Source organism: Actinia tenebrosa, unplaced genomic scaffold (assembly GCF_029948245.1).
Source record: "Actinia tenebrosa isolate PJP-AT-01 unplaced genomic scaffold, QUT_ActTen_1.0 PGA_scaffold1__47_contigs__length_23844297, whole genome shotgun sequence".
Classification (NCBI taxonomy): Eukaryota; Metazoa; Cnidaria; class Anthozoa; order Actiniaria; family Actiniidae; genus Actinia; species Actinia tenebrosa.
In genome coordinates this window covers 4,052,344-4,062,858 of record NW_028292578.1, presented here as the reverse complement: position 1 = coordinate 4,062,858, position 10,515 = coordinate 4,052,344, and the positions used below count along the sequence as shown (strand labels likewise).

The 10,515-nt window shown below is 37.4% G+C and overlaps 1 protein-coding gene across 1 annotated transcript; it reads left to right on the top strand.

Annotated features, from left to right (window-relative positions):
* The first annotated feature begins 294 nt into the window (after positions 1-294).
* Positions 295-10,128, top strand: LOC116294230 (organic cation transporter-like protein). Its single transcript, XM_031701786.2, has 9 exons — positions 295-424; positions 4,004-4,280; positions 4,857-5,003; positions 5,415-5,695; positions 6,123-6,371; positions 7,098-7,232; positions 7,652-7,840; positions 8,480-8,552; positions 8,825-10,128. Exons 2-9 carry the CDS (start codon positions 4,011-4,013, stop codon positions 9,083-9,085), a joined length of 1,605 nt encoding a protein of 534 aa, XP_031557646.1. The 5' UTR covers positions 295-424; positions 4,004-4,010; the 3' UTR covers positions 9,086-10,128.
* Positions 10,129-10,515: the final 387 nt, after the last annotated feature.

Here is a 10,515-nt window from a genome sequence, read left to right as displayed (position 1 = left end):
TAGCCAGTGGCTAACAAACCTGTGGCCCTCATTCCGTGATCGAATTGGAATTTAGAAGTTGATTTTTGCGAAGGGAGGAAAACCGGAGAACCAACGAACAACTATACTCATATATGCAACACCGAACCCGGCGGGACTCGAACTCGGGTCGTATTGATGAGAGGCGAGCGCTCACACCGCTACGCCACCCGTGCTTTCCGGTCCATGTTTTGTCGGGTCCAGTCCATTCCATGTTCCAGAACATTCCAACTGTCAAACACTCAAGCAAATGTTTTAGGTTACGGCTCAGTGAAGCAAAGATCAGAGTGTGTTTGCGCTAGTGTCTCTGCTCGTCTTTGCTTTCTCCTGATTCGTACGTACCATCCTCTCAACTTAACCACTTGTAATACCTTCGAAAAACAAATCCAAAAAATCTGCTAAAAAGGTGAGTTTAGTTTGAAGTACGGTAGGATAGTACGGAAGATCCCAGGGGTATCCCGTCATGCATTGCGTGTAATATTTTGGAAATTGAAAAAACAATGCTACTTATTACTTAAGTAGTGTATGTTATAGCTCATAAAAAAGAAAGAGATAACACGGTAAAACACTGGAGTACTTTCGAATACTCTCAGGTTCAGCACATATCCTACGACTGACTTATTTAATTCATTTGCCTAATTAATCAGTCGAACATATGTTCATCAGACACATTAAAGCAATACCTTAGTACAAGCATTAGTAGTAGCAATACAATTAGAAAACGATGGCACACATATATTAAACCGATTGAAATTTGAGATAGCCATAGATCCTCCTCGATCTGCATGGATAGCCGAGATATATAACTTTATTGACAAATACTCGATCTATACTGGATTTCCGCACATGAAATTAGCTTACCCGACTGAAATTCCGCATCGATAAGTGGAAAAAACTTTCCTTGTAACAAAAATTGTGTATGATCTGGAATATTAAAGGAGTCAAAAATACTCATTCTGGGAACTAAAACGTATGTAATGGATATATATAGATGACATTCATAAGTAAATAAAGGTATCAAATATTTGTTTTTCCTGACTGACCCGATGCTCTCGTTACTCCAAAGATAAGATGAAATAGAATATTGGAACGTAGAACATTGATTATTCATTGTAATAAGTCATATTCCATCCCGTGGGGGGGGGGGGGGGGGGTGGTACTCCCCTATATTTGCTATACGGGTATGTGCCGCCCTATAGGGTATGGTTTTTCGGCTTTTGGGTCTGGGGTAGGGTATCACTTTTTGACATTTTGTCTAGGATAGGGTATCATTTTAGTCTGGGATAGGGTTAACGATTTGGTCGTTTTTGTCTGGACAGATCTAGAACAGAACAGAAGTTTATTGCTCCTAAATATTAATTACATTTTGTGACAATATATAGAAATTTAAATATAATATAAATGTATAATAAATATCTATAATAAAGTGATAAGGAAAATTACACTAATTTCTATTCATATTATTTGTGCATATGACAATACAGACTGAGAATAGAGATTAGTCGAGATATTTGAGCCTGGAGGACAAATTAACAGTGATGCTTTCTAGTTGTCCCCCAGCCTTTTTATATTTACTTAAGTAAAAGTTAAGGAAGCAATGCAAAGTTAAGTCATATTAGGAAAAAAATATGCAGAGAAAAATGACAAATATTTACGTTGGTGACTGATGTGTACAGGATAGAGAGATTTTTGATTAATTTACTATCAAATATACAAGATACTGAAATATATATTGATATCATACAAATGAAGAAAAGGCAGAATAAAACTCTAGTTGACAATTCTTCTGGCGAATAGGCTACGCTTTCTGCCGGCAAAAAAACAATAAATACGTTAATAAATATTGATTGCAATCTATTGACTAACTGGGTTTAGTCTGGGATAGGGTGTACAATTATTCGTCTTAGTCTGGGGTAGGGTATGTAAAATCAAAATTTTAGGTCTGGGATAGGGTCAGGGTTTTGAGGTCCTGGTGGCACACCCCATCCGTGTATCATAAGCCTTGAGTTTGAATTTTCGAAAAAATCTTTGAAAGAAGCATCTTTGAAGCATTTTGGCTTGTAACTGTACATGTCAGCAAATGTTGTGTATTAATATCACCTGAACTACCATCTTCAACATTAATGTAGATACCTTACCTTAATATATCTTAGGTAATTCAAATCAGAACACTTTGCATTTCAAGGAATTCGTGATTTGCATTTGTTAAGCATTGGTTTTTCTGGGGCAATGTTCGATATATCATCACCATCACAAATTAACATGTATTGTTTTCGCCATCACCATGAACATCTGCATATATCAATTCATCATTATCATCCATCATGGTCGTTTTCCCACCATCATACTATGCAAATCACCATCAGCAAAATACATCATTTATCACCATTACCAACACCATCATATGACTACCATCATCATCATGTAACACTTCACCATCACCATCACCAGCCATCAATATTCACGTATCAGTTCCCTAGCATCACCATGCATCATCTTTACCATCACCATCATCATTAACATCAACCCTTTGACTCCTGGATATATTTGAGGTATTCATTTATTTTTTTCTGGGCCTAAACGTTCTGCAAACCCTAGCAAAACCATATTTGGCGTTTGTACATTGTCAGTACAAAGATCGCCACTGGTGTGATCGATATCGCGAAATTTTGAGAGCCTTATTTTCTATCTGTGGAGTGCTGGAGAACATCATGAAGACCTTAGACATGTAGCGTATCTCAGCCCTATCTTAAAAAACTGAGAGTATGCAAGGGGTTTTTGTACTGGGTACATTTGAAAAATTTTGGCGTTATTATCATGTAACCTCTTAAACAGATGGACAGCCATTTTGTCGAATATTTGGCTCACGGAAAATTCTTTGACGCCGATATTTCGTTCGTAGGACCGAGTGACTCTATTTTGAGGTGGAAAAAATATAAAAAAACATAATCGACCTTACTCCTTGTCCAACATTTCTGGAATTTGCCATGATGCATTGCGATGCAGACAAGTGAAGAATCGAGTAGCTATGAAATACGTCTGGTTAGCCGTGGAAAAAGAATACACGTTTACTAAAGAAGAATTTAAACTTGTATTCAGACCAACTGCATGGCAAAAAATTGTTAAAGCTTAATTTTTTCAAATAAGGTGGGTTTTTTTTTTGCGATCCGTTTCGGGTGTTGCAGTAGCCTGCGTAGCCGGCCCTCTTTTGGGGCCTCTTCTCCCTTTTCTTCTCTCCCCAGGCCTCCAAAAGAGGGCCGGCTACGTAGGCTAGTGTTGCAGGAGTCAAAGGGTTAATATAAGGTCACTATTAATTAAACCAGGAGACAGTACAATTAACCGAAGCGTACAACAACTCGCGTATCTTTCTTAGGAGATATCGTTATCCCAGTCCATCTATATTTAGAACTACGGCTTTCCAATCCCTCGAGAAATAGACAACACTATTAAGCTATAGCCACCAAGTCGGTGTCATGCATGAACAAGAGAAATTAATGAGGAATGCTTTGTTATTTAGTACCGATATGAATCTAAAAATGACCAGTACGAGAAAAATTATAACTTGAGCAAAATATCATCAGAGGCATCACCATACACTATAATCAATGCTTCCATCATGTGTCATCACAATCATCACCATTACCAGTTATCATGTGTATCATCGTTACTTTCATGGTCAATGTCCTCGTGAACATGTCAATTCAAACCCCCCCCCCCCCCCCCCCACCACCAATCATAACCATCATTATTACTGACAAGTAAAGTTTGCAAATAAACTAAAAACTATTTATAATTATTGCCAGTACGTTGTTAGAGTACAAACACTATAAGTGTGTAACATAAGTACCTCTAAATACTGCTAAATTATGCTAATCCTATTGTCTTCTATTGTTTAATTAGCACTACTTACTCAGTACTAAATAGTGCAATGTGTTGCACACTTTTAGTGTTTGTACTCTAAGCTTTTTATGTTTCAATGTTTTAGACTAACCATGGAGAGCACTAACAAGAAGAAACGATACGAATTTGATGAAGTGTTTCAGCTAGTGCGTACAATGGGTCCCTACCAGATAATCTTGTATTTTGGCGTTTGCATGCTTCAGTTCCCCATGGCCTTTCAGTTTGGTCAATCTATTTTCGCATTGGGTACACCAAAGTTTCATTGCTCTGATGGTAATTCTACGTGGTGTGAGGCAAACAAATGCTGCAACAACTGTACGAACTACGTGTTTGATGGACCTTTTACTAGTACTGTATCTGAGGTAGGTGTAACTACCACCAACTACCCATTTTTTAAACGATTGTTTTTTCCCATTGAAAATCATTCACGTGGTTTCTTGAAATGGGAAAACAAACTTAAATCGAGTGATTCAACTACATGTAAAACTTTAGAAAAATTTTTTTCGGTTATAATACTTTGGGTGCTAATTTGGAAATCAAAGCCAATAGACCCCTTTCGAATTCCAAATTACCGCTGTGTTCCTTGATTACAGACTCATTTGCACAGGCTTAGCCTCGTATCAGTGTTTAAATATTCACAAATAACAACAGAAAAGGAAAGAATGCACAACTTCAACAATACAAACATTTTGAAACTCGACGGACCTTGACTGGAACACGTGAATATTCTGAACAAACTCGAGGCTAACCCTGTGCAAATGAGTCTGTAATCAAGAAACACAACGGTAATTTGGAATTCGAAAGGGGTCTATCGATCCGTATACAAGCACGCCGAAAATTGGAGATCCAGTTTGAATTCGAAGCCACAACCCTACACATTTTTCGTATGCTCTACCCACTTGTATACTGAACCTCAAATGTTTTTTTTTTCCTTTCAGTGGAATCTGTTGTGTGACCGGGCATACCTAGGGGCTTCCATACAGTCTAGTTACTTCGCTGGAATGCTCGTCGGTTCTATTGTTAGTGGGTGGATAGCGGATTCATTTGGAAGGCGAACATCTATTTTCCTCAGTCTTGCATTCATTGTGAGTCATTATTCATCTAACAAAACAAGCGGAATACGAGGCAAAAAAGAAGTTTGGCAAAGCCAATCATGGAGTTTGAAGGGGGTTGAACCCCATTTTTTCCATCCTTTCCTCTCCTCTTCCCGCGAGCTCTCCTTGCCTCTCTATTCCTCTTCTATCTAGCTACATCCCTGTAGTGCATGCCCTGACTTATTACAAGAACCTTGATTAACCCTATGTGTATCCTAAAATTTGTACACTTAGTTTCGAATCTTCTTTCCTAGAAAAAAAAAATGGTGCATATATATTAACACATAAATTTTGTCTAAGAAAATTCATATTTATATACAAATTTGCATTTTTAGCCGGATTTATCAGGTTTGTTTATATAGTGTCCATTCGTTTCTAATGTATCTTTTGGTCACTCTACAGATACTGTTTGGTGTCGGTTCATCATTTGCAAATTCAATACCCCTGTTGATCTTTCTTCGCTTCTTCGTCGGCTTTTCATTGGCTGGATGCATGTTGACTCAGTTTGTCTACATCGTTGAGATGGTGGGTCCCAACAAACGCACGCATGCTGGGAAAGCCCAAGGTTCGTTTTGGAAGTTTGGGGCCTGGGCAGTAGTCTTATTGGCCTACTTCGTTCGGGACTGGAGATTGCACATTCTCATTGGAAGCCTCAGTGGAATTGTGTTTTTCTTTTTCTTTTGGTATGTATTGCATACATGGATACTTAGAAATCGAAACCCTGGAGTCTCTTCAGTCGATCGTGAAATCATCTCACACTGTCTTTTAACATTAGCGCTATTGTTGCAATTGTCATTTTTTAAAGTTAAACGATCCAATACGAGTAGACGATAATCGTACAAATTGCAATTCAGGGCGGCACGCGTTGCGATGCGGCAGGGTTTTTTTTTTTTTTTTTTTTTTTTTTTTTTTTTTTTTTTTTTTTTTTTTTGAGGACTTTCTACTGACAAGGCTGCATTGTTGTAATCGTTGAGGATTGCCTGCAAGCCTTCTGGGAAGATAACCTATAATATGTAGTACTAGAATCCTATCCTATCAGCTGTAGAAGGATACTTATTCACCTTAAATATTTCTGAAAGGTTATTAATTATCAATTCTATCCCTTTTTAGCGTATTTCCTGAAACTCCACGATGGTCTCTCGCCCACGATCACATTGAGCGAGCCCAAGCGGTGCTTATGAAATGTGGCGCAAAGAAAAATAAAACTCTGGATACGCAAGCGCTACGAGAGTTACTGGAATATGTAAGGGAAGATGGAAAGCAAATTAAAGATGGAGATTTCCATAAGAGGTACAATCCATTAGACCTTGTACGGACTCCTAAACTAAGGAAATGGACAATCATTGTGTGTTACAACTGGTAAGGTTACATTATATTAAAAAATATCAAGATCATCTCCTCTGTCTTCCATAGGTCTCCTCAATTCTTCCCTTTCTTCCTTCCTTTCATTCTTTCACCCTACCGTACCTAACTACCTTGTCTTCCACAATCAATTATTTTATCCTTCCAACCTTTCATGCTGCCATGCTGCTATGCTGCCATGCTGCCATGCTGCCATGCTGCCATGCTGCCATGCTGCCATGCTGCCATGCCACCATGCCGCCATGCCGCCATGCCGCCATGCCGCCATGCCGCCATGCTGCCATGCTGCCATGCTGCCATGCTGCCATGCTGCCATGCTGCCATGCTGCCATGCTGCCATGCTGCCATGCTGCCATGCTGCCATGCTGCCATGCTGCCATGCTGCCATGCTGCCATGCTGCCATGCTGCCATGCTGCCATGCTGCCATGCTGCCATGCTCATGCTGCCATGCTGCCATGCTGCCATGCTGCCATGCTGCCATGCTGCCATGCTGCCATGCTGCCATGCTGCCATGCTGCCATGCTGCCATGCTGCCATGCTGCCATGCTGCCATGCTGCCATGCTGTTTGTAAGTTTAATTTAAACAGAGCCCCATTCAAACCAGCTTTGCTGATCTGGGCACCTCTGCATAAATATTGTTGATAATAAATATATAAATGCTAGCGGTCCAGACCTCTAATTTTCCAATCGCCAAATAATTTTTTTCTTGATCATAAACACAGGTTTGTAGTATCCTTGGTCTATTTTGGGTTTGATCTTTACACCACACAGTTACCAGGAAGCATCTATCTGAATTACTTCCTCATGAACCTTATTGATATCCCAGTCATTGGAGTTGTATGGTTCACAGTTCATCGGTGAGTTGAAGATCCAAAAACCATTTAAAGTTCAGGTTTCATGACAGGTTGAGTGCAATTGGTGTGGTTAACTTTCGGATATCTTTTTCACGCATTTCCTTTAATTCTGTTTGGTTGCTGGTTTTCCTCCCTCAAAGAAGCCCAACGCACTCGAAATTTTATATTAATTTTAGCTGTGGCCACTGTGGGGCAAGGTTTCTCTTTCCTTTCCGATTCATGCATATATATATATGCATATTCAACGGTATCACTGTGACCTGTGAAGGGTATTTAAACTTTTAATGATGTCACTTTCCTTATATTTCATTATTGAGTTAGCCATGCCCTGACTTATCGATCAGGCAAGTGGTCGTTTTAGGTATTGAAAAAAGGAATTAAGCAATTTTTTCTTGATTTTTTACTTTCTTTCATAATGATAGATATGGAAGAAAAATTCCATACTGCGTGTACATGTTCGTGGTTGTTGTTTGTTCCTTTGTCATCCTTGGGTTGCCAAAAGAGTACGAAATAACAATAACAACAATGGCAATTTTGGGAAGATCCTTTGTGTGGTCAGAGTTTCATAATATCTATCTGATTACGACTGAGCTCTATCCCACGGTGGTTAGGTAAGTAATTATAAATACTACTATATAAATTGTTCCTCTTGAAGGAGGGGGAGAGTGGATGCATGGAGACTCGAAACTTTTGAAAATGACCCCTAAAAGCTAACCGAGTCATCCAAGTCGGCAACTAATGATTTTTACCCCTAAAAGGCCAATTATCTATGAGTGATAGCTAAGTGATAGAAGTCAAGTGATAAATCGAAAATATATATCCTGAATATGAATATATATATATATACACTCGATTTCAGAAACGTTGTAGTATACATTAATACATTTATACAAATATCTAATGAGATGCATAATGCAAAATAACCATTTTCAGCTAATAAAACCTACTGATTTATAATCTGTACGATCTAATAGACAAGAAAAAATATTTTGACAGTCATTGAATGACACAAAAAAATAAAGCGATTTTTCCGATTTTATATCATTAAATATACTGAATAAATTAGATATCTGTATAAATGTATACTAAAACGTTTCTGCAATCGAGTGTATATATATATATATATATATATTATATATATATTCATATTCAGGATATATGTTTTCGAGATATCACTTGACTATATATATATATATATTGTTGAAAAAAGAACAAAAAATATATAAGCATAATATATATTTCTGATTCAGGAACACCGCCATGGGACTGGGCTCTATGACCGCTCGTATTGGTGCAATGCTTTCTCCATATATTGTAATGGTGGTAAGTCTTTTTTAACCGCGTGAGAATCATGCAACTTCATGGTTACCCGGCTAATTATTTTTGTCGCTCAAGTATTGTTTTACTGAATGGCTGGATGGCTAGATGTTTTGCTGGATTATGAATAGCTGATACTGAGGCTGGATGAGGGTATATGGGTAGAAGAGAATGGGTTGCTCAATAAGGGATATGTGGGTTGCTGATTGGCTGATGGCTGAGATAGTCAAATCATTTTAAATATATTATCATATATACAATTTAAACCTTCTTTGCAGGCCCAACTTCCAGGACTAAGCCTTACACTGCCTGTAACAATATTTGGAGTCCTAGCACTTATAGCTTCAGTCGTGACCCTTTGGCTGCCTGAAACAATCTGTGCTAATATGCACCAGACCATCGAAGAAGCTGAATCAGCGAAGGAAGATTTTTGGGCATCTTGCTTCAGGAAAAACAGGGATGAGTGCAAAGATGCTAATATTGACATGCCTAAAATAACACCATTGAAATCACACACAGAACATGTGACTGCACTTTAAGCATTTGAGGCAAAGATTTTGTATCTAAAATGCTCTTATAAAATATCGAATTAAGCTTTTTTGGCGGATGCGCGTGATTCCATAGTCATTGATTTGCGTATGAAATTTTTTTAATCCAGTTTCTCTGATTAGTTACTCTAATATTTACAATAGACTTATACACATACAAAATCAAATATTGTCAGTGTGATTATTATAATATTGTTCTAGAATAATTTATAAATGAATTATTGATCTAGTATGGATCTTGATGAACATTTGATTAAGAACAAATGCAGGAAAATATTGTTGAAAATAATGACAGGATGTCCTCGAAACGTCCAGCAATTCTTGCGTTTATTTTCTTAATCAAATAATTGATCTATTTGGTAACATATAGAGGATATTGCATGGGCGCGCGGGAGATACGAATTTTATCTTCAAGTGTTGAAAAGATCTCTCTCACGAGAAGATAAAATTCGTATCTCCAAGCGGCAATGTAATATTCTGTTTATTATATGATTATCAATGAAGTATGTTTTGGCTTTTCAGGCAATTCTTTCCGTGTATTTCTGAATAGCTATCACAATGGTGTTATCTTCACACGTGAAAATAACATGTTATTTTCACATGTGAAAATATCAATTTTTCGAAATAGAGAAAAATAGATTTTTTATTGGTAATTATATAATAATATAATTCATTCAAAAAATTCCATGGTTTACGAGGCGCATAAGAAAACGCGCCAAAGGTTTGAAAGAAAAACGGTTTGAAGCACGCTTTGGCTCCATGCGCGTGCGGTTCGTAATAGGACGTTTGCATGATGGCGTCACTGACCTCTACTACCAGACTCCATTGCACACTTTCTTTTATTCAGTTAATTAGCACCAATTGTCTTACTATTTTCATAGGGAAATACAAATTTGAATAAGAAAGAAAATTCGCGAAGCATTATGGTAGTGGGAGTCAAATGACGGCATCATGCAAACGTCCTATTTGTTGACGTAGTTTGTTGGTAACTGTGCCTCTTATTTACCACGCCTGTCGACTAATCGAAAAGAAAAAAAAAAAAAAAAGAAAAAGAAAAAAGAAAAAAAAAAAAAAAAGAAAAAAGAATTACATTTATGGAAAAAAAATATAAATCAGTGTCAAAAGTAATTAGTTAAAAATATATATTTTACAGTTCAAGCTTAGTAAGCAACTTACTAAGATGCAACATCGAGTTGCATGCAACATGACACAAAAACTTTTAACAACCTGTTATTTTAAAAGAGCTGTAGGGCATTATAAAGAAAATGTGGTACTACGTTGTAATACGTCTTTTTCATATATAATATTACTGATTCAATATAGCGGATTCGATATAGCTTTCCGTAATTCACTTTAATGAGGCAACGAAAGAATGATTCCAAGTCGATGTTGCATTTGATATATAAATAAAAATGTATGAA

Coding starts and splice junctions, on each gene's coding strand:
- LOC116294230 (XM_031701786.2), top strand. CDS start 4,011: ATGGAGAGCACTAACAAGAAGAAACGATACGAATTTGATGAAGTGTTT. Junction 6,372..7,097: donor ATCATTGTGTGTTACAACTG/GTAAGGTTACAT, acceptor TCATAAACACAG/GTTTGTAGTATCCTTGGTCT. Junction 8,553..8,824: donor CTCCATATATTGTAATGGTG/GTAAGTCTTTTT, acceptor CCTTCTTTGCAG/GCCCAACTTCCAGGACTAAG.